This window comes from Bombus vancouverensis, chromosome 9, assembly GCF_051014615.1.
Source record: "Bombus vancouverensis nearcticus chromosome 9, iyBomVanc1_principal, whole genome shotgun sequence".
In the NCBI taxonomy this organism is placed as follows: Eukaryota; Metazoa; Arthropoda; class Insecta; order Hymenoptera; family Apidae; genus Bombus; species Bombus vancouverensis.
Window position 1 is genome coordinate 1,698,625 of NC_134919.1, and position 25,084 is coordinate 1,723,708.

Sequence of the window (25,084 nt, forward strand, 5' to 3'; positions counted from 1 at the left end):
CGCGTGCACGTGGTCGCTGCTAGCACATGGATCCCGTGGAACCATCTTCCCACCAAGCATCCATCATACTTTACAACCAGCCATAGAAAGATCGCTCGTTAGTTGAAGAATATCGAGCAGACGATATTGGAGCTCGGTAGGTGTTTGTCACGCGCCAAGATGCACGGCGATCGAACCAATGGATCTCGTGTACAAGGGGAGGAATAAATATTGTTTTTCTTTTCTTTTCTTTTCTTTCTTCACTCTTTTTTTTTCTTCCTTCGATTCACCACGATGCTTTATTGCGAGCAACAATCGAAAGAACGACAATTGAAGTGGAAATATTAAAGTTAAAATCGAAAGAAAGCACTGAACTTTCGGTCCCAGAACGTTTGCGCGAGTTGAGGATGATGTACGCGTAAGTGACGGATCATGTGAGACTTTTGGTAGTTTTTCATGGAGCAGTGAGGACATTCGAAGCGCGGAGGCTGTCTGCACTGGTTCCGCAAGTGCGACAGCATCGATTTCTTCCATTTGTAGAGATTGCGACAACTGGGACACTCGTACATTCCGTCTCGTCTGATGATCGTAAATTCTCTGCCAGAACGACCGTGGAACCGCTCGATTTCCGTGCTCCCTTTTTCTCTTTCTGAAACAAGCACGCAAACAAAAAGAACGTTATTATCGGTGTACCGTTATTTCGATTCGTTACCTGAACGTACTTTTTTTGTATAGAAACAGCGTAGAAAGAAATCCCAAGTGAAAAGTCCGCACATCTCGTGCAATTCGACTGCCGAATCTAAATCTTCTCTAGGCTTTTCTTCTTTCTTTTTCTTTCTAGCGCAATCCTCGTAAACTCTACTACCATTTTCCACAAACCTGTGTTTCATACCGGCTCCGTCCAGTCGGCCGCTGCTTGTCGACGTTTTCTAGTCAAATCAAGTTTGCGAGAACGAAAGTTAACGCGCTTACATACGACTATGGAACGGTATAACAAGTACGTCATAGTCGATGGCAGTCGATAGAAAAATAGCAAAGTTCAAAATTGGCATCAATTATTTATTCACGTTAAAACTGTTTTAACGCATATTGCAGCTCTCCGAAGTAGAATGTGAAAATTCTTACCATCGGACACACACACACGTGCGAGGAGAAACAGTCGATATCGAGAAAATACAGCAAGTTAACGTTCACGCATGCACCTAGACATTGGAAAACGCAATCTCGGAGGGATGATCGGAAATGAAGAGGAAACGGATGGGATTGGACGAGACGAAATGAGACTAGATGAGATGAGACGAAACGAGATAAGACGAGACGAAACGAGACGTGTCGAGGCGAGATAAGACGACACGAGACGAGATAACATCGAAAGCTAAAGAAAACGAGAGAGAAATTGATCGAACGATTGGTTGGAACGACGAAAGAAGGATCTGCGAGCTAATCGGTTCGATGCTCCTGGTGGTAGAGTCTTGCATTTGTGGCGATATCGATGCAATAAAGTTTGTATTTCGGATGAAGTGTGCGTATATGCGTCCACACGTTGGTACGTTGACGAAGATGATTCTTGCAGTAAGGACACTCGAATCTCCGAGATGTCCCGCATTCGTACTTATAATGTCGTATCATGTGACTCCGATGTTTGTAGGTACGAGAACAATTCGGGCACGGATGTCGATTTCGTTCGTAGAGCTGAGTAGAAGTCCGAGGTCTCATGTTCCACGTACGTCTGCCGGAATCTGCAAAAGAGGACAAATTTTCCAACGGTTAGTTGCGAAAGATCGACGAACGATAACGTTCAACGCTCGATATACCGCTGACGGTGGACTCAGCATCGAGACAAGACGAAATCGAAATTCTGCTCGGTGAAAGAGACACGGAAGGGCAGAACGACGAGAAGTTCTCCGACGGTTCGAACGTTCGTACATCGAGCGAAATGGATAACATGAAAAGTTCTGTTACTCTAACGCTAATATGAAAGGAAACGAAAGAGTGGACCGCAGCAGCAGATGTCGCTCTTCACTTCACTTTCCTTTACGCTTCTTCGTCCTTCATCGTCGTACATGATGGTCGTGCGATCAACGAGTGAGATGTACAATACAGAAACGCAGAAACGTGACGATCGAAGGTGGATAAAGCGAGCCGTTGCTATCGCTATGGAATCCTTTATTTTCTATACAGAGTGACTACGAGTAGAAATGTACAGAATATGATGGAGAAAATCGGTTCCAGCTACGGAATCGATGTTGCGCATTCTTCGCTATATTCGCATCCGTCGCGTATCGCTACGATTTGAAGCGTATCGGCAATGTTCGGTTACTAAAGCGTAGGAAGGAGATGCCCTTCCCATTTCGATAATCAGGAGAATTTTCGCGGGCAAATATCGGACGGCTTTCAGCCCTGCTGAGTATCCAGAGCGTAAATCGGCCGATCGCTGTGATTGCTCTTAATATGCGAGTACACGTGCGACCTGTGTTTGCCAGTGTACATGCAATGCGGACATTGGAAGCGCGGCGCCTTACCACATTCGTATTTCAAATGTCTGTGAAGTCCTCGATACCATTTGTAGGTCTTCTGACACTTGGGACAGTCAAAGTTACCTCGGGATGTGGTGTCCACTGCTGGAAGCATACCGGTGTTGTAGCATCTTCGTCTCCGATCCGGAGCCAGAACGGTCACGTAAGGCAATGTCGACAGGTTGAACATCACTGGAAATTACACGGTAGTTTTCTCGGTAAGTGATATTAACAGGCAAACGTTAGCTCGACGACACATATAACAGCAGTATTTTCTCCCCTCCCACCCCACCCCCGCTTTTCTCTCATGCTGCGACAAAGAGTTGGCCGTTCATCGAAAAATGTCGATCGCGGCAACTCTAGTCTGCGATAAGAAAGTAGACGCAAAACTTAGGCGTTTAAAAGCAACCGTTGCGGATCGATGTAGGAAATACAGTGTCGATATAACACGGTGCAAAAATTGCGACAACTCTCCTGTAACACGATTTTGATGCAACACGGAACGTATTAACCGTGTGTTACAGGCGAGTTGACTGTATATCGCGCACACTTTCCCATGTCTGCCGCTCTTTGGAAGAAGATAAGTAGGAAAAACGGTCGGAAGTGTTGCTTTCCGCTTTATTCTTCTTGACAAATGTATAAAAAAAGAAGCAAGATGTTTGGATAAAAAGATCTTTCTCGCTAAAAAAAGAAACGATTCAGCGTGGAAAAAGGGGTTGCTCGAAGTTTGCCACCGTTGCGGGATGACCGTTCGACGTCGCCAGAAGCAAACGATTCGACGACAAAGGATCTGGTTCCGTCTGCGATCGGCGATACACCTGAAATCAAATTTAGCAACACGGTTAGCCAGACGCATGAGCGCATTTCATGTCTCTGTTTTCTCTTTTCCTCCCTTCGCTGTGTCTAACACTCTCGAATGTAAATAAAAAGACTCGAGAGACTGGGCTTGACAACTTTATTTCGCTTGGTGTGACACATCGATGGAGCGGAGCCGCGTATTAGAAGAAATCTCTCAATCGTGAGTTCAGTAGAGCCGTTTAAAGCACAGCGCTTGGTCAGGGTGATATTTCCTGATGTGGGCGTAAATGTTCTGGGTAAACTTGGAAAGCTTGTCGCAGTAGGGACACTGATATTTCGGCGCCATACCACACTCGTGACGCAGATGCCGCGACATGTTTTTCTTTAGGGTGAAACCACGATTGCAACGTGGACAATAGTGATTCTTGTGCACGGAGTACACTTTCGGCCGCCTCCTCGGACGTGGACGAATATGCTGCCAAACACCTGAAATATCGAAGAAACGTGTTAGCAGGAAACAGCACGATGTACGAGCCGTTTTCGAAGCACTTTCCGGTCCAGGAGCATGTGCGAGTGCATCGTTCCGTGTCGTCGTGACATAGAGAAAGTAAAAGAAAATCAAGGCTCGAAGGAAAATCCATGTTTACGTCTGGATCGGCAAGAGAGGACGTTCAACGAGGATCTTCATGGTCGAGATTGGAAAAAAGAAAAAAAGATAGGGGAAAATCCTCGTTGAAACGTCGATCAAGCAAAGCTGGCTAGTATGGGACGATGTACCGAAGGAACAATGCGACCAGAGACTGATGCAGAAAGACATATATATATATATATATTTTTTTTTACATTGGAGAACATGTGAAAAATTGTACACGATTTTACGTCACTAATATAGCCTCGATTCGTTTCTGTTTGTGCCTCTATTTTAATTGGTTTAAATTTCGTCTTGTCTGGTCTCGTCCCGTCTTAGTATTGTCTATCGTATCTACCTTGAAACATACGTTTTCAATCGCTTTTTGGAATGCACTTCGTTCCTTAGCCAATACAAGAAATATCGGTTTTACATGTTTCTACGAGGATTCATCGAAGAGAAGAGTTTGATGGCGTGAGCTTTGTATCCGACGTGTCTCGATCTGACGTGTCTATAAATGTTGGACGAGCACGAGGCTTTCATTTCACAATAAGGACACTGATAGCGATGTCCTTGGCCACAAAAGTACCGCAGGTGTCTGGTTATGGTGGTCTTCTGGGTGAAACGACATCCACAGTTGAGACATTCGAATCTTTTACGCTCGTTCGGATGATATTTATACCTATCCAAGAAGCTTTTCATCCCCGACGAATAGTTAACAAAGTCCATGCTGTTCCATTTGAAAAACTGCTCCCTTTGATAGTCACCTGGAAACACCAAGATACACGATGGTTAATCCACGTCAAAGCCACGCAGCCATGAGCTTTATACCGTGCAATGGGCAACGTTCCTGAAGAAATGCGCGCGCGAGACAGAGAACGAAGGGGGAGAACAAGGGAGAGAGAGAGAGAGAGAAGGAAAAAAAGAGGAAAGAGAGTTTGGAACGATGAGAAAGTGGAAATTTGTGGAAATTTGGTTCCAGAGGATACCAGAGTAATTGTTACGAATATAAAAGGCGAAAAAAAGGAGACGAAGGTAAGGGCAACTTACGAGATAACCGATTACGCGTAGCACGGTGGAAACGTAGGAGAAGAGAAAAACAACGGAAACTGAAAATTCATCGAGCTTTTAATCGTTTCAAACACGTTTATACATGATGGTTACGAGATCCTTTACAATTATCACCGACGATGTCATTCAGCTTTGAAACGAATGCTCGAACGACTAGAGAGAGGAGGATGACGGCTCCAATTTTTGTGCCATGTCCTATTCGGGCAAAGGGACAAAGTATTTCTTTCTGAAAAGACGTTTAGAAACGGCATCGCCACGACGCGACGCGACGCGACGCGGCGAGACGGGACGAGACGAGACGAGACAAGACGAACTATACGATAGTGCGAAGTGAGGTATCGCGTGGATTAAGTACGATTTTGGAAATACCGATTAGAAATCGATGTACCGTGGCAACTGATATTCGCGGCAATCAATCGCTCAAAACAGTTTATTGTAATAAACTTCCTTTCCTTCGTGGTAACGACTTATGTGATATTTGACGTTAGATGTATACGTGTAACACTTGTTGCAATAAGGACACTGTATCCCTCGAATACCGCACAAATGACGAACGTGGTAATTCAGATCTTTCCGCCTTTTAAACGTCTTCCCACATTGATTGCAGTCCAAATTGGTGCCATAGAGAAAAGCTGCGACGCTTTTCACGCTACGAATCTTGCGTTTCTGATCGCACGCGTGCTTCAAGTGGAAGACCAAGTCCCTTTGCTTGGGAAACATCTTGCCGCACTGCGAACACTTTGTCGCGTTCGTCTTCGAACGGGACGACGTGTCGTTCCACTCTGAAAATTAAAACACAAATACGATATATAGCCAAGTTCGAGCTATAACGCATCCGCGCGCAGGGAGATCCACGATTTCTATGCCGAAATACGTACACGTGCACGTCCACGTAGACGTGTACGCGTTAAGAAAATCAGCAATTCAAATTCATTCCATGGAAGCGTAGATAGATACATATCTACAAAGCGTTACATAGTTACGCGTAAATGAAAGTAGGGCACCAAGGAAACATTATAATGCTCGTAGATTCTGACTATAGATCCTGATCATAGGGACCAATCGTTTCGTGACTCGAACGTATACCAACGACAGTTTCGTCGAGTTGCTTTCTCGCGCAAGTGCACATGCACGCGTATGCACATCCGCATAAGCACGACGCACGTACCATAGGCGCTCGCACGTACCACAAATACGCGAATACGCGATACGCGCACGCACGCACACACGCACACGTACACGCGCACACAGGCACACGAAATATCAGATCGACGGAAATCATCTCTCTTCGAATACGCGTATGGAGCCTTGCTACCGTCATCCGTGTGACTTGATCACGCATAGTATCGCTATCTCGAATAAAATACGTGTAGTGGAGAAAAAAAAAAATCTGGCAGTGGAGTTGGATTCGTGTCGATTTGATCTGCTATTCCAATGATTCTAAACTATGATACTTCACCGGCAGCATTTCACACCGTTCAAAACATTTTATTCACACCGACTGGCAATTTAGGATGCCATCGTCTGATGTGCCTGTAAACATTCGAGGATGAATTGTCCTTCTTATGGCAATAAGGACACGCATATCTAGGAATCTGGCCACACTTGTGTCTAATCAGGTCCCACATCCTTCGGAATCCTGCGTTGCACTTTGAACAGATGTAACTGGAGACCGCGGCCTGCGTCCTCGCGTTTGGCCACTCCAATATCCGTACATCTGAAAAGAATCAGGACAATTAGTCCTGCGTCATGTCACTCGCTACCGTTTGCCAAAACTATATGCAATATCGTCTCGAATAGGCCCTGCGAACAGATCTAACGTGGCTATCGACAAGCGTGTCTAATCGCTATGGCGATTAGAATAAACGTAACAAAGTAACACGGACAAGAAAGAAAAAGTCGAGCCGCTGCGCTGTAACGAAACTGCTCTCCTCTCTCGGCTTTCTGTCGTCTCGACGTCGTTTAACACGCGTCCTTGATTTACCAACAGTTTACACCCATCGCGTTGCGAACCTCGTCCAACCTTATCACGCGTTCAAACACGCGTCTGCTGTTTATGTGTGTGTATGTGTGTTTTTGTATGTACTTGAATCTGTGAAAAGGGAAGAGGGACAGCGATCGGAACACCAACGACTGTCTGGAATGATTGAAATTAACATTATACTCGCAAATGTATATATCATATACCACGGGTTAAAGATATGACGATTTTATTGAGGTAAACGATACATCGTGTATCATTCTCTCGCGCGTATCTACTACGCAAACACTCGATCTGTTCGTCCAACTGAATACTTGCAATTTTAATCGATCTCGATAATCCTAAATCTCTACTATCTTTGTTCTTTTCTCTCTTTTCTCTTATTTTCCGCTTCGCTTGCTTTCTCTCCTTCCTATTCTCCACCTTCTTCTTTCTCTTCTCTGTTCCCTCTCCCTCTTCCTTCCGTCCTTTTCATCTTCTTCTATCATAGAAAGTTCATAGAAACTTGCCACCTACGAAAATACCGGAATACGCGTGCACGCGTTGCCAGTAGCCTAGTCTCCGAAACTGCGGAGAGTTGTACGCGACACGAGGGAAACTTGTTGTTTACTTCGATGCGAATCGCGCCGGACGTTACGCCGTTATTCTTGTGTTTTCAAACGCGGCATAGACCGATAGATCGACAAACTTGACGCGGTCAAATGACACCGATTGGATCGGAACAGATCGCTATATTACGACTGGGAATCAGCGCCTTTGTCGAGCTAAGGCAACCGCGAATTTAATCTGCGGATTAAATGGAAATCGCGAGATCGACGAGATAAACTCGAACGTAAATTTGACGAAAAAGGAAAGATCGTTTTTAATTTCGATGAACGATCACAGGCATTCCGTCGTGTCGCATTCTGATGTGTTTGTAAATATTCGACGAACACTTGTCCCTCTTGTTACAATAAGGACACTTGAATCTCGGTTCCTTTCCGCAGTCGTATTTCATGTGCGTCTTCAATGTTTTCTTATAGGTGTAACCTGCGTTACATATAGGACAATGATAGGACATTTTGCCAGAGTCCCAGAATACACCGTCTTCGTGCTTGATGGCAGCTCGTCTCCCCCTGTACTCCATGTCCGCTCTCAAATTATCCAGAACGGCGGTGTTATCGTAAGATGGTAGGGGCCGTCCTACGAACAAGAAAACAGAGCCAACGGTTAGCAAGCAGCGAAACCGGTGTCGGTACCGAACGGAAAGGAACAAGGAAATAAATACAACAGAGAAACGAATTAACCGATACGCTTAGTAGGTCGACAGAAACAAACCCCTAAGAATTGCTGCAATACGCGAACCAATGTCTAATCCTGTTGTTAAATGTCGAGCAGTCGCTGAAACGAGTAGCATCGAGTAAAATGAGATAGCTGAAAGACGGGATAGAACGAGAACAGTGATTCTCACGGGACAAGGAACACATCTATTTTCGTAATCTTGTACACACAACTGCTCGCGCTTTTCGCTCGATTCCAATTCATCCCGAATCACACGCCTACGAAAGAACGCTTCCATGCTTTTGTCCTTTCTTTCCTGTCCTTCCTTCCTTCCTTCCTTCCTTCCTTCCTTCCTTCCTTCCTGCTTTCTTCCAAGGATCGATACATCGATTCAGTAGAGCTTGTACGCTTGAATTCTACTACCCTTGTGGTAGGTCCTGATATGCCTGTAGGTATTCGAGGATTTTCTGTCCCTTTTGCCACAGTACGGGCACTGAAAGCGTGGTTCCTTGCCGCATTCGTATCTAAAATGTGTCAGCATGTTCGCCTTCTTACTGAACGAACTGCAGCATCTCGGGCAAAAGTATCTCTGAACTTGATCGGTTTGCCCCGGCCGCGACTCCTCAACGTACCCTGCAAAAGACAAGCAAATCACAGGCCGAGTCAGTAGGCTTGTCTACGGTTCGTGCGACGAATTTCAGAGAATACGATTTCGATCTGAAACTGCGACAGCGAGACGCTTTCAACCGTTTTCAAAGGTCTCTTCGTTGTCGGGTGAACGCGTGTTTCTACGTAGACGCAATCGTTAAATTCTGTCAAATAATTAACACGCTTCCGGTGATCGAACGAAATAAACGAATTTTATTGGCGGATGGTGGTTAAAGAAAGAAAAAAGTTGATCGATTACAGAGATCTTATGGTGACAGAGAAGGATAGCAATCTTTGGTGAAAAGTCGCAGCACAAGTCGTTGAAAACAACGCACGCACGTGCTGTGCCGCGCGTCCGTATCTCCACGTTGAAACGACGCAGCGCAAAGTCGTTGTCGTCCACGTCTCCGCGTTTCCTCTTCCCTTTTTATCATCGTCGTCCTTCGAAAACAACAACATCTGCTCTTCGTTGATCAACGCAAAAGCAGCCGGTGTGGCTTAAACAAAGGCATTTGTTTGTGGACCCTTCGTACGTGTTTGTAGACGTTCGAGCTATATTTTGACCCGTAATCGCAGTACGTACACCGAAAACGAGTCTCGTGGAGGTTGCAATGGGACCGGTAGTGACGCATCATACGGTCTTTCGACAGGAAACTGTGTGTGCAACGAGGGCAGTGGAACCAAGCATGATGATTTGCCGGCTGTCTACCTGCAAGCACGGATTTCATATCAACATTCAAATATTTCGCCACACGATCAACGATTCGAAGGATATCAAAATTTCTCCCCTCCTTTCGCTCTCTCTCTCTCTCTCTCTCTCTCTCTCTTCCTCACCCTTGCTCGCTCGCCATTTGTTTTATTTCAGCACCAAAAAATTCAATATCACTCGATTATTAACAACAGAAAATCGACTGTATCGTGATCTACCCAGCCGTGTGTACACAGTTAAAATCGAACGAATAAAGCACAAGCGCAGAAAATCGCAAGCCGGTGACTCGGTCGAGCTTGCAAGATGTAGCGAGTGGCAAAATTTCCAATTAGACTGTACTTGCTCGTGAGTACCCGTGCTACTACGTAGGGAAGGAGAATGAATACTGTGAAGATGGAATCGGAACAAGAGCTTAGAAAGTATTGAAAACGGACGAAAACAGAGATGCAAAAAAAGAAAAAGACATACGTAAAACATAAAAAAAAAAACGACAGTTGTCTTTGCGACATTTCCCTTTCTTTTCTTATCTTTTCTCTTCTTCCTTTTTTCGTCTAATCTTCCTCACTGTAATTATTCGCAATTCCTACGCTAACTTATTCGCGCCAGTCCTTTAGTAAGTAAAAACGTTCCTAGGCTCCTTGAGAATAAACTATGGGCAATTGTACAAAGACTATCAAAAAACAGGCTTTACGTCGAAGCGCAGCCACGCAAATGTACAATACAAGATCTAGTCGGACATTACAACGACGGTACATTGCCACGGTTTGGTACCGACATCGAAATCTTGCTGTTATAATAGCAACGATGATGACGACGATGATGATGATGATGATAATAACAATAGCAATAATATTAATAACAATATGATTCTGTTCGCAATTCGCAAGCATACATCGTTGGTTTTTATTCACCGCGTCGGCGGTTTATTATCTGTGCTCGATCGAAATTTCAATAAACCTCGGTACATGCATTCTACGTGGTTCGGGGCTCGTTAAAATCGAACAGGTTCCTACGTTTCGTTCTCATCTCTCGCTCCGATCGTTTCCATGCCTCTTCTTCCGTCTCTTCTTGCCGAACAACTCGGCCGGTTCGGTCGATCGAATTATGCGCGCGTTGCAGCCTGCTCGAACCGTGTTCCGCCGTCGTAACCGGAAAAGCGCGCACGCGCGTGCAACACGAAATGGACATGGTATACGGTCGGTATGCGGCAATCGATATATTCGGTATAAATAGGAGGTGATTAGGTTGAATCGACGATTGGAAATCGAAGCAATAGGTCGCAGCGTCGCCAGGACGATTCAGTAAAGCTTGACGAATCTTAGCTCCATGTTGTGATGCTTGGCCCTAATGTGCCTATACACAGCCTGAGTATACTTGCTGCGCATATCGCAGTGCGGGCACTTGAAACGCGGCAGATCGACGCATTCGAGTCTGTAGTGACGACTCATGCCGCCGGAAGTGTGAAATGTACGGGCGCATCTTGGACATGGAAAGCCGCGCCGGTTAAGGGACGTCTGTAGCCTCAGCATGTGCCGAGAATTTCGAACGACACCGTGGAACTTTCCCAAGACAATTGGCCTGAAGTCTGTAAGCAGAAAAAGAGACGAGAATGGACCGTTAGAGAGAAGTGAAAGCAGCAAGTCGTATTTCCTCTGACTCGTTCGACCAATTGGGAACGGGTGACGAAAATTAAATATAACTGCGGGCCAGCGAAAATTCAATTTCACGACGAGCCGTCGTTCGTCTCGCGATCTTTAAAGGGATCGGAAGGATGATACGTTGCGTACGTTCTCGCACACGTATTTTTCCAAAGGAGAGACAAGCTTGGTTGTGTGTTTGTTGTGTCCTACGTGTTTTCATTTATTGACAGGAATACATAGAGTCCATCGTTTGAAGCATTGGCACTCGCCCCATACGCTAGCAGTCGTGCGTTCCGATTGCAATCTTCTTCGTGCGATCGCAGTGAGAATATGTTCGATCGTTTGCCACTCGCGCGAGACAGGGCACGCGTCCAATAATCGACGAGGGCATCCAAATGAAAAAAGAACTGTTTAAAATCGAGGTTTGCTTCCGTTGGAACGAACAACGCGATCCCTGGCACGGCGTGGTTGATTTTTTGGAAACCATTCGATGCAGATGATTCGCCATGGCCTCGAAGCCGATACGATGAATTCTTCTCGCGCGTCGATAAATCAGCGTTCGCTCCGTTTTCCGTGATAAGAATTTCTCGTGATCGAGTCCGTTGTCGCAAAGCTGACGAACGAACCTCTCGTTCGGTCGCCATTCTGCTATATCTGAAACGAAACAAACCGAAAGGCTCGTTAATCGAACGAACGTTCGTGGAACTTGGAGTAACCGGCGAAAGCAAAGAAAACCAAAGGAGACGAGACGAAACGAAAAGTTGGACGTTGTTGCTGTTGTTGGATCGTCGTTGCTAAAAATTCGAGAGGAAACATTGTACGAGATCAAAGTAGGAGAAACGAGTCTGTTCTTCTTCAGCAATTTTATTCGTTCGAACGACAATTGGAAAATATTGGCCGTCTATGACGCGTGATCGAACAACACGATCTGGATCGTGCATTTGATTGCACGTGTCCGAAAGAAATATAGAGGAAGAGGAGGTTTTAACGCTTGGATACATTTTGCTGTATCCGATGTTGGTTGGCTTGGTAAGCCGCGAGCAACGGTTCAATAGAGTTTAACGAGGGTGACAGGTTCTTCGGGATGCATACACCTGATATGTTGATAAACGTTGGATGTCTTCTTGCTGCACATGGTGCAGTAAGGACACTTATACCTCGGCGCCTTGCCACACTCGTACCTAAAGTGACCCAACATAGTGTCTCGCCTGCCATAGCCGTTGTTACAGTTGGGACAGTGAAATTTCCCGGTGAACGCGTTGTACAGCTTGTCCCGTTTCCTCGCGTACTTCCTCGAATGCGCGACACGGAGGAGATCGTCGAGTCGGTCACCTACAAAACATCGTATCACGGTCAAGTTCGTAAGCTAGCCCTAATTCCCGCGAACAGCTTTCTCCAACATCGCCTTACAATTGGCACGCAAACGAGAGGGAAACACAGGGGATCATGCAAAGTAGGATATAGCATATAGGAGTAGAGTACACATCGACCAATACGAACAATATCAAAGCCGATGTCGCTCTTTCAAACTGAATACAGAATATAGAACCGAACACGTTTATTCTCGCTTTTCCCACAAAAGTTTCTTTATTCTTCCAAGCTTTCAGATGTCTTTCGATTAACGGGCTCTTTTATTTAACGGTTTTATCGATCAACGATTCCACGAACGAAATCGGATCACTACGCGTCGTTTCGACGTCGCGAACCGATCCTGGTCGATTTGGCGATTTGAAAGTTGCGATTCCATTCGGACGATTCGAAGGCGAACCGTTTCGTTTACGAAGAAGTAACGCACAGAGGTAACCGTTGATCAACGACGTTCGTATCGGTATCGTTTCGAGAAACGGCGGCCAACACATCGACACGCGTCATACATCGCGTCGGTAGAAGAATGGTCCTAAAACAACGTGTTACAGATGACCGGCTTGGATGGGTGCTTGTGCCGTATGTGATCCTGGATGTTGAACTTTTTCTTGCTCAACTTGCCACAATAAGGACACTCGAAGCGCGGCGGTTTGCCGCAATCGTACTTGAAGTGGGCCGTCACCGCGCTCTTGGTCGTGTAACTCTTTCGACAACGTGGACAAGGGAATCGGGTTTTACTTTTTCTCGAGCTTCGTTCCGGGTACTTGTCCTCGATCCAAGGTAGCGGCAACATTTGTAGGAATGCTGAAAACAAAAACGGAATAGATCGGTTAGTTGTGATTTGTGAAAATCTCGCTCGAGACGCTCCTCGTCGATTCGAACAAGGCTTGCTTTTCTTTTCCACGCTTTTTGTCCGCGGACGAATGATGTATGATCGTGCGTCCGATTTCTCGTGAAAACTCGCGAATCGTTTCACGCGATGGTAGTCGTTCGATCGAACGATCGAGCCGCTACGGAAGAACCGCGTGTGCGAAGGATCGTCGGTGAACAAGAAGATTTACAGGTAAAGATGAATGAAACTGAATGGTTTCTATGTGGGGAAAACTCGGAAATTGTGCTTGCAGGCTCACACACATACACGCGCGCCTCACGATAACGTTCAACTATCTCGTCGAGTTATAGACACACAACAAATAAAGCGATTGCAGGCATCTTCAAGCTGTATGTACGAGAACAAAATTCATCGAGGAGTTGGCAAAACACGCGGTCGACGATTCGACAGCCGCCAAAACACTGTCCTTGCCGTTCTCTTCCACGTGCTTAACCGATTTCGTCGATTTCCAACCTGTAAAGCGTAAGTAAAGTAATTGAACGCGTGTTTAATCGTTACACCTCGTCCACGCTGCATGAGATATATTTTTCACGTGGGAATCGAAGGATAATGGTTGGTCTACGCAAAACACTAGTTATTTCTTTATCACAATCAAATTCTTTATTGTTAGCAAATTGTCTTAAAGTTAAAGAAAGAGGAAGAAATAAGTTTATTGCTGGTCATATTGAAGTACAACGACTTCGAGCTTCGATCCTGGATGCTTCAGGCGTATGTGTTTATAAACGTTGTTGGACTGCTTGCTCCTCATTTCGCAATAGGGACACTGAAACCTCGGTGGGCTGCCACACTCGAACTTATAGTGGCGCAACATGTGATGCAAGTGCCGGTAAGTCCTCTCGCACTTTGGACAATTATACCTGATGCATCATCGTAACGTTACAGAAAAATCGCGAATTATCGCGTTTGCACGCGACTCGAATGCCGGGAATCGTCATCGAAACGCGGCAAATGTACGCGATATCGCGACCAAACAAGCAATCAGACTAACCTATTGCTATCATTGCTTCCGTGCTTCTTTCCCAGTCGACGACAACGCTGTTGTTGCGGTTCCAACTGCACACAGTGATCCACGTGATACTGGAAGATCGATGGATCCGGTAAATACATCGCACCTGAAATCACAAGCAGAGTGGATTCTGATGTAACGCGTTTATTCTTGTTGCCGTAACATTGTCGTCGATTGTGAAGGATATAAAGAGGAACGAGGGAAAGGCGGAGAGACGATGAGAAGAGGAGAGACGGAGGAGGAGAAGGTGGAGGAGAAAGAAGAGTAGGAGGAGACGGACAGAAAAAAAATAATTGACAGAAAACTCACAGCAATATTTCTTTTGTTTCTGTTGGCACAATTGGAATTTTAGAAAATCGAAAAACTCCCGATTTCTCCAACGGATGAACGTTTATTGTATACATGCTACTTGAGCTTACAGATTCTTCGTTTCCAATATTCCACGGAAATTGGTGGGAATTTCGAGAATGCGCATGGACGGGCTCGCTAAACGAGATGACGAATTCTTTTTGCGATCGGATTGCTCGAAATAACGTTATTTATCGCGCGATTTGCAAAATACGTCTCCTTTTCTGTATCGCGTACGTTCGATGGCAGTTCGTTTGCATGCAGAAAGAACATTTCCATATGGATTAATTTTTTCGTGCGTAAAACTGTCTATTGGTAGCGATGTCGATGAGAAAGACGCACATTCCTCGATGTTTGGTCCTAATGTGTCTATACACGTTCGAGACCTCTTTCGAACGCATGTCACAGTAGGGACACTTGAACCTCGGTCCTTGGCCACATCCGTACCGCACGTGTCTTCGGAGGTTCGTTTCCCTAGTGAATCCGCTTGGACAGTTAGGACAGCAGAATCTCTTCGACTTGTTCCGCCAGATGCCGAAATCACGACTGACTGAAACAAAAAACGCAGCAAAATACTCGCGCACAGTCTACGAGCTAATTCGAGTCGCATAGATCGTCAACGACAGAATTCGCGTATGCAACAACTGCGTCAGATGAAGGAAGAGACGGTCGACAACGACGAAGACAACGACGCCGACGTACCGAAAGATCGATAACCGATCGAATACTGGAAACGTTCGAATCGCGCGTCACAGAAAAATCAGCGAACGATTTTAACCGCGCGTTGCGATTTCCATTGGCCGTATCGCTGGGCAAAGTGACCTGAAACGAATCGCTTTGCATCGTAGAAACACGAAACGACGCTGACAAAGGGTCGGAACGCGTGGTTCAAATAAACGCTATATATATGCGATACGATGGAAACGAATAAAATTTGTTCAAATCAATTTCTGCTTGATATTTTCAAAGATAATTTCATTCCCAGTATGTTCGTAATCACGTACTTATGCATGCACAAAGGCAAGCGCATGCTCGCTCACACGTATGTCAGTCTGTGTATAGTATTTAAGTTAGAAGAAGATAATTGGGGAGAAATCAGAGAATGGGAAACTCGGTCTTGAAAAAATGTTGGCGAAACGAAGCAACCAACGAAGCAGCTGCTACAACTTGCTTCATAGCCGACTCATTTTGTACGAGTTGTATGAGTTGTGTGCCATCAATTCGTGAAGATCGATGACGAAAACTTTCAAATTCGCATGTTTTCTTCTGATGTGCGTGTATATATCCGACGTCTTTTTACTTCTCTGTTGACAGTAGGGACACTGAAATCGTGGCTCTTGTCTACATTCGTAACGCAAATGTCTGGTCAGACTCGGTTTCTGGGTGAAGGCACTCGTGCAATTTGGACATGGAAACCTCTTTGTCTTGGTAAACGGATCCGATCTTGTCATTCTCGTCTGAACGACGACGCGAGCATGGATACCTAGAAGGAGGAAAATTTCACATTAATTTAATTCCATTTATTTATGGCGTATACGCAAGGCTAATTCCCATCAGAGTATAAATAGCGTACACAATGCATAAAGGATGCCAGCACAATAATAGAAAGAGAAAAGGAATCGAAAAATAAGGGAACGAATATAAATGTCCTGAACAGCGAGAGACGATGAAAGAAAGAAAAAGGAGGGGAAGACAAAGAAAAAAAAGAAGGAGAGGACGTGTTTCACACGATCTCGCGAATTAGCGATCTGAGTTTGTTTTGAGCCCTTTGGCTCGGATAAAGGAGTGAACGGTGAACTTTGCTTGAAATAAAGACTCGCGAGTACTTTGAATTTTGATTTACTTTATTGAACGTAACTTCGATCTGCGCTCATGTGTAGCGCTTGTGGTTCTCGAGAAAACCGTGTACTAGGCACCTGAGCGAAACTACCCTTGAGACAGATGATAGTGAGATAAAACGTTCAGACGCATAGTTATCAAAATACGTTAACTTTATGACAAACCATTTCAAACAGACAATTGAATTTCAGTTTGAACCCAAATTCGTCGGCTCCGTTGCGATCCGAAAGTATCGCGATAGCGGAAGGTTCGGCGTGGAACCACAACAGGTGGAAAACGAGAAATAAACATGGAAGGACATGATTCCGAACCGTATGAAAAACTTCGATTCGTTGTTAGTGTCTGCGTGTAGCCGATATAAATGCCGAAACCCTGAAGCAACAAGGGGAAAAGGCCACGATTGCATGCAAAGCGTCGGCAAGGAGCGAACCTCGATTCTCGTCATGGATGATTTTACGATGTTTCGTCGGAATCGCGAGTCGACAAAAGGTATCGGATCGGATCGTTCGACAACACGGCCGCGCATTCTTTTCTCGTCGAATCTCAAGCTCGGCCCTAGCTTCTCTCATTGACGTTCGCTGCTCGTCGCAAAACGATTCATCTAACAATTTCCCACGCTTGACAAATATCGATCACATAAACGTCGTTGTTCTTGTGCTTGATCCTGATGTGCTTGCGTATATCAGCCTTAACTTTGCACACGTAGTCGCAATAAGGACACTTGAATCTCGGTTGTCGGCCGCATTGATAGCGCAAATGACTGGTCAAGTTTCTCTTCCAAGCGAACACACTTCGACAGTTGGGATTCGGGCAGGCGTACTTGCTGGCTTTCACCAGGCAATTCGTGCGTTGCTCACCCCTCAATGACGTAGATCCATTGTGCCCTGAAAAAGAACGAATCGTCCGCGATCAAACGCTTCTTGGAAGATGGCATCGAGTATGTGTAATAAACGTGCGAGAAAAATCAATGAAAACGTGGCCCTATAAATCCGTTCCGATACCATCCATCGGATCGCGATCGTATTTCATGGTCCGTGAAAGAGCGAAAAAAAGCATGTGCATAATCGTTGTGTACGCCTATAATTACCTGCTATTACCTGCAATGAAAGAAGGGAGAGACAGCGGGAAAACAGCGATAGGAAAGTAACGTATACTCGTGATGGAACCGTGCGATTTACGTAACGTGTTTTAGTCGTAAAAACTAGCACGCAACTTGGAAAAGGCGAATTATGCTTTATTCGAATGAAAATACAGGTTTCGGGTTTGCGTGGAGGTCGACTAGTTGGAAGACGAGGCGGTGAGCAAGTCGACCACGTAGACGACCAAACCGTGATGTCTTCTTGGTATGTGCTTGCTCACGTCTCCTTTAACTTTGCAACGATACTCGCAATACGGACACTTGAATCGTGGCTGCACGCCGCACTCGTATCTCAGATGTCTGTTCAAGTTTCCCTTCCAATTAAACGATTTGGCGCAATTAGGACTCGGACAAATGTAAATCGCGTTGCGCAGTTTCGTCGATCTGCATTTCGTCGATCTACCAACTTCCCTGTACGGCCACCAACTTTGCTCGGAATCTGAAACAAACGAACAGACGAAATTTTCTCATTGCGATAAATCGGTTGTTGGCTCGTTCGCTACCTCGATTCATCGTCAGTATCGTTTCGATACTTGGAGTGTGCGCAGAAAGAACGCAACTTTTCGGTTCGTCATATACTCAGTTTATTAAGAAGAATTAATGCGAGATGACAAAACACGGTTCGACCGATAGAATCGCAATGAATCGATCGAATAAAAAAATTCTAGGCGCTGAGAACGTAGATGCTGCAATCCTTGTGAACTCTCTTGATGTGCCTGCATATGTTGGCCTTCCATTTACCACGGTACACGCAGTAAGGACACTTGAAGCGCGGTTCTTGTCCACACTCGTTACGCAAATGTCTCTTCAGCGTGCATTTCCAAACGAAAACGCTCGGACAATTAGGACAGGGAAATTGCTTGTAAGTCGCGTCGTTGAACCGTACTCGTCGCTTCTTGTAGCAAGCGTTCGCGTGATATCGAGAATCTGAAAGCAGAACAAAATACTCGCGGTCAATTATCCGGATCGCTAAAAGTCCGAGAAGCGACGCGAAGGAGCTGCGCGTTTACTCGTTTAAGTTGGATCGAAACGTCCGGTCGATCAACGTCCACGCTGCGTATTCGACGATCCTCGCGCGCTCCTTCTTCTTTACGAGGCGCGAGGAACAACGCGCGAAAACAGGTCGCGTGAATTTCGCACACGTCGTTGCACCTTTACTCTATTCGCATACATTGTGAGACGAAATTCCAAACGTTATACTCGCTGAGATACTCTTAGTCCTCTTAGTGGAAGATAGCCTCTTTCCCCTCGTGAATACGCGTTTCTGTCCGATTCGATTCTTTTGCGCCTGTGCCCGAACGCGTCCGATCGGCATGCTTCGAACGGTTGACGACGCTTCAACGAACATGATGACGAGCCTCGATTCCTATCGAATACACCACAGGTTTACAACAACAGCCTGTTTTTCGTTCGACGCTGTAAGAATGAGGCGACTCACCGCGTCGCAACTCGCACGCCTCCCAAGTCGACAGTATAACGCGACAATGATAAATGAACAAAGTTTTATTGTGAGACATTTTTACTCTTCGAGTACAAGAAAACAATTATTTGCATCTTGCGCAATGTTAGTTTCTACCGATGTCGATGCAACGTACGACGCTACCTTCGTGTTTTCTACGTACGTGCCTATAGACGTCTGATGTCCATCTAGAACGAAAGTCGCAAGACGGACATTTGAAACGTGGATTTTGTCGGCACTCGTAACGCAGATGTCTGGTTAGGGAGCCGCGGTGAGTGAAAGAACTGCCGCAAGCGTTAGAGCAGAAGAACCTTTTATTAGCAGCGGAGAGTCGTTGGGCGGTCGATTTGCGCTGTCTCCAAGTTGCGCAAACCAAACGCGAGACGACGCCTGGAAAAGAAGATTCACCACTGAACGTAAACAGCTATCGTTTGTAAAGCGTGTTTTCGTTAACTCGCTCTAACGTAGATAACAACCATGAAGGATATAAAGAACGCGAAGACCGCAGAGCAGAGCGGGACAGAGAAGAGAAAAGGGCAGGACAGGGCAGGGCAGAACTGACAATGAGCGTAAAGCGAAACAGGGCGGAGAGAAGCAGCGTAGAGCAGAGGCGAAGCAAAGTAGAGCAAAGAGGAAGAGCAAAGAATCACGTTGCGTCTCGATATCGCGTGGAAAGGATAGGAGATGAAATAAACGACGACAAACGACCAACCGTTTTTCGATCAACGTATGTCTTTATTTATAGTTACTGGTATAATTCGTAAATGGTAAAAAAAAAATAGAGTGGCGTTATAAAAAGGGAATTTAGAAATTCCCCTAATCAAGTGTAGCGCATAAGGAGCGAAGTAGAAAATGGCAGCTGCTACTTCGGTGAAGCGTCGTTGAATATACGAGGAACGAATGTGGTTAAGTCTCTTCCTTACGAGCGATCTTTAGAACGTCGATCGCGTATACCTGACAGTTTTTGTGTCTTCTTCTCACGTGCTCATAAATGTTGGCCGATTTCTTGCATCGATATTCGCAGTGGGGACATTTAAACCGGGGTTCTTGGCCACACTCGTAGGTCAGGTGCCGATTCAACGAGTATTTCTGGCTGTAGGCACAGGTACAGTTCGGACAGGGAAACCTCTTCGTCTTAAAGTTATTGTCTAAATCGGTTTGGTTCGACGATCGGGACCAGAGTTTGCCGATACTTTGGCCTTGGTCGTCTTCGATACCAACGTTGATCCCGAACACGCTGAACGGGCCCGTAGTATCTGGAACGAAACGGGTCTGGCTGATTGCGAGTTTATACGTGCGTTTCGTTCGTGGAAACGATCTACGAGTGCGCATTGAGAGAATCCATCTCTTCGCGAAAACCGAACGATAAAATCAGGAGATTTGCAAAAATTAGACAATCGACGATCATTGACTAGTACAGAGATCGTAAGTAACATATGTATCATCCGTGAAGACGATGAAAATGACAATAGGTCTGGTGTAACGAACTTACAAACCGGTAGAAGCTGCCACGCGCGATCCACCATCCAAAACAAACGTTCAGTTTGTCGTACGATACAGAAAAATTGGCTGTCGTTTGATCGCATAGCGGATCAACTTGCGCTACTTTAAATGCTATCGAAAAATACAAAAGTTTATGCCACATTGCGCAACGGGCAATCTCAACGCAGTCGATTTATTTTCTACGGGACTGTGTCTCTTCAGTTTTCGCAGGGAAGAGAAACAGAAAGAAAAGAAAACGAAGTAGGAGCTGACAATAAGAGTAGAAAGAATTCGACTGGATCATCGGAGTCAATCTGATGACAGTTTGTCAAGCTTCGTTTCGTTGATCGTTCGAAAATTCAGTTGTTACTAGCTTCGTTATTCTGTTGGTCACCGCGAATATCCAGAACGTACACCGCCTGATCAGGATGCATTCTACGTATGTGAGACCTGACGTTCGAAGAATGCCTCGTACGATACGGACAATAAGGGCAATTGAATCTCGGCAACTGGCCGCACTGAAATTTTAGGTGATTATACAAATTATTTTTTCGCGTGAAAACGTTACCGCACTTATGGCAAGGATAATTTTCGCTTCGTTCGTTTCGATAGTGATCGTAGATGCAACGAGGTCCATCACGGTAACACGTACAATTCGATACCGGACATTGAACACCTGTGAACAGAAAAGGTCAACCAAATGACTTTCGACTATGTCGACTTTTCGTCTCCATCTTAAACGAGAAAAAATTTCATACTTTCCAATCGACGCGACCTATGTATTCTTTTCGCTTCGCGATTCCGTAACATTAATAATATCGCTGTAAACAGTTGACTACTTTTAACAAAAATTATTATATACAAAAGACAAATTAAATCGTAACATAGCGAAACAAATGACAGAAGAAAGAGAGAAAGAGAGAAAGAGAGAGAGAGAGAGAGAGAGAGAGAGGCAGACAGACAGATAGACAGAGAGAGGGAGAAAGAGACAGAGAGAGAAAAAGAGAGAGAAGGGGTTCCAGCAAATATTAGCTTTTCTCAAGCACAAAAATACAGTGGAACAAGCATTGTAAATGGTAAAAACTTAGTTCGTAAATGTTTGTCAAATGTGAATCAATGGCAAGTTGATTCGCATAAGAGTAATTCCTCTGAAGCTAAGGAACTCGCATCGTTAAGAAGCGAAAGATACAGATAGATAAATATATTTACCCCTGAAAATAAGGAGAACGGGTATGCGCTACGAAAATCATAGAAGTTGACCAGTTTTGCTTATATCTACAACGTAAACTTCGTTGCCAGGGTGAATTCTGCGCACGTGGGCTCGCACATTCGAAGGATGTTTCGTTCTATACACGCAATAAGGGCAATTAAAACGCGGCAATTGTCCGCACTCGAACTTCAAATGATATTGAAGATTATGCTTTCTGCTGAATACGCTGTGACAATTTCCGCAAGGAAACTTTTGCCCGTGCTGGTCGTTCGTTCGCGAAAACGTGCCTCCTCTGGTCGGCGAGTACGACCAAGAAACGTTCTTCTGCCTCTGGTGCGGTACTAAGTAGTTTGCCTCTGAAAAAAGCATAAATATCGTTCTTTCATTCTCGGTTTATGATATCACGTTCACGTAACTGCATGAAACATTAGCAGGAACGATATTCGTCGTATCGAGTCACTTTTCGTATAAAATGACGGGTTCGATCATCGTTTCTCTAACAATAAATTTCGATGTACATACACATCAATTACGTTTAATTATAATACACGATAGGCAGACGAGGGAGCATGCACATAAGGAGTTTTCAAAGGACGAGTGTTCGGCTGAGAGCTGTTTTATTCAAGATTCGTCCGGCTATCGCTATCGTTTAATGTTGCGCGTTCATTAGATCGACAACGTAGACTTCTTTATCCGGATGCTTTCTACGCACATGAGCTCTAACGTTCGATGTGTGTTTAGTCCTGTAAGCACAATATGGACAGTTGAATCGCGGTAATTGTCCACACGCGTACTTCAAATGGTGCTGCAGATTGTATCGCCAGTTGAAAGGCCTGCCACATTTTGGGCAAATGTGCAGCACTTTGTGTCGAGCCCGAGGATGAGTAGTCGCCTTACAATTTGCCACCGCTCGATTCCACCCATAATTCTCGATCGGACTTGGTACCTCTTCTGGAAAATGCAGACGTTCTTACGGTTAATTCTCGTAAACGCTCAACGTTTTTCAATTCCAAACATCTAACAACTAAGCCGCTCGCGACGCTTGCCGCTCGGAGAATCGCTCCCGTTTCACGAACATACTTGCTTCACCGAAGCACTACTACAGATCACAATATATAACAATTAAATGAACGCAATTTGTTGGAGATTTGGAAAAAAAATGCAACGTATGAATGAGTCGAGTGGTTGCGATTTTCTGCTTCATACTATTATCTTTCACATTCATTACAGGGCATTTCGTACATGTTGAAATGACATTCTGCGCATAAGTTTAGATCCATGGATCGACGAGACGACTTTACTTCGTTTCGCTACCGTCTCCAGATCCAAAAATATCCATCCTTTCGATATGACGGCACAAGCTGAAGGCAAAACAATAAAATGAGAAGGGAAAGAAGAAAGGGACAACAGAACACGACTGTTAATGCTCCGGGCAAAGAAAAAAGTACAAAATTGTGCGGATCAAACGGAATCTCTATTAAAGATGATAGAATTGAAAACCGATCTTTATAAAATTCGTCTTCGTAACTCCATTGGTGGTACATGTTTCATTTGGAAATACATTGCACATTTAAAAATACTTTTATAGATATAAATACATATAAATCTAATACGATAGGATTAAAAGTAATCCTATCGGTATGGTACAAGTTTGCACTCGTGTATACTTTAATCAAGTTCAACAATTTGAACATTTAATTTGCAAATGTTCGGAAATTAAACCAACCTGTTTCGTATATGTCGTAATACGATGCAAGAACAAGCAATGTATTAGATTATACAATCAGATAACGATAATAGTAAGATGCGTCTAAGGACACGTAAGGAATTCTACGAGTTTTCCAAGCATCCATTGCCGACAACTATCGAAAAGCTGCCATTCTCGTCATGTCATTGTCGTCATTATCGTCGTTATCGTCGTCTGGGTCATCATAATCATCACTATTGTATTTATGCTCTGAGAACACAGGCAAGCATGTTGAAACTGGTGCCGCGTAAGTATATTTATGTTCCCAAAATTTTACAGACGTCGATAGCGTAAACGTTACGACCAGGATGCTTTCTACGCACGTGAGCACGCACATTAGACACGTGTTTCGTTCTATATACACAATAAGGGCAGTTAAATCGCGGTAACTGGCCGCACTCGAATTTGGAATGATAGTAGAGATTATTCTTATGGCTGAAAACACTTGGGCAAGTCGGACAAGGAAACTTTTTCTTCTCCACATATCGGTTTACCGAAATTCTGGTTCTCTGATAAGGTCGACGTCTTCTCCGATCAGGCAAAACATACGTAAAATCTGCTGATTGGAGATACTCTGAAACAGAAACAACACAAGAATCTCGTCAAATATTGCGTTCGTCTGATCAACGGTCGGTTTTTCAATGCGGTTCGATAAGTAATTTCAAGTTCGCTTGCAGGGACATACCTCGGGGAACGTTTTGTTCGTCGCCAAACCAGTCATCAACTAGATACGGTTGATAATCACGAAAGGAAAAGATGGGAATTGGAGATATATATATTATTACAAATATATATGAATATACATATATCTCTTTGCCAATAAACGTAAGTAACAAATAAGATACCATTTCATATATTTATGAAAAACTTGCTCGGTGTTTGCAAGTGTGTTGCAAATACGATGTGTCGAACGTACATGGCACTTTCTGTTCCTCTAAACCGTATCACGATAAGTTAAACGTTCCATTCATGGAATCGGTCGATACTGTACGCTTCTTGGTCGATTACTCATCGAGACAAATTTTCATATTTTGTCGAAGACGAAATTTCTCATTCGATACTGGCTACTCTCGCGTACGTGTACGTATCCGGCTCCAATCATCTGTTTTCCAAGATTCTTCTTCCCAGAAGGTAGCTTCTACCGACAAAGCGTAACGCGCGACGAGGTGCTTGGAACTCCTAGAAAAAAAAAGGAAAGAAAATCGCGATCAATTCTGAAACGTCGCAAGTCTAACGTAGCAAAAGTGCGACGTTAAAATAGGAAAAGACTGTTCCAATCGTACTCCTAAACGCGACATCTTTACGCGTTCCCACGTCTTTCCTTTTTTCCCCTTGTCAGAAGTAAATCGAATTCTTTCGGAACCATCG

The 25,084-nt window shown here is 44.7% G+C and overlaps 2 protein-coding genes across 43 annotated transcripts in view; both read right to left on the reverse strand.

Annotated features, from left to right (window-relative positions):
- LOC117160033 (uncharacterized) overlaps positions 1–25,084 on the reverse strand; it is a 100,938-nt gene that overhangs the window by 42,001 nt on the left and 33,853 nt on the right. The gene's annotated exons all lie outside the window — the stretch shown is intronic.
- Positions 1–25,084, reverse strand: part of LOC117160031 (uncharacterized) — an 88,557-nt gene that overhangs the window by 19,172 nt on the left and 44,301 nt on the right. Inside the window, exons 7-9 of one of the 42 annotated variants that reach the window (XM_033340412.2) lie at positions 13,217–13,399; positions 12,412–12,562; positions 11,426–11,884 (exon numbers count right to left, since the gene is read on the reverse strand). The exons of 14 other annotated variants lie outside the window; for them this stretch is intronic. In XM_033340412.2, the coding sequence (XP_033196303.2) occupies positions 11,437–11,884; positions 12,412–12,562; positions 13,217–13,399 (782 nt within the window). In that variant the 3' untranslated portion in view covers positions 11,426–11,436. 27 more of the 42 variants (XM_033340422.2, XM_076621504.1, XM_076621533.1 and 24 more) reach the window with 27 other exon arrangements.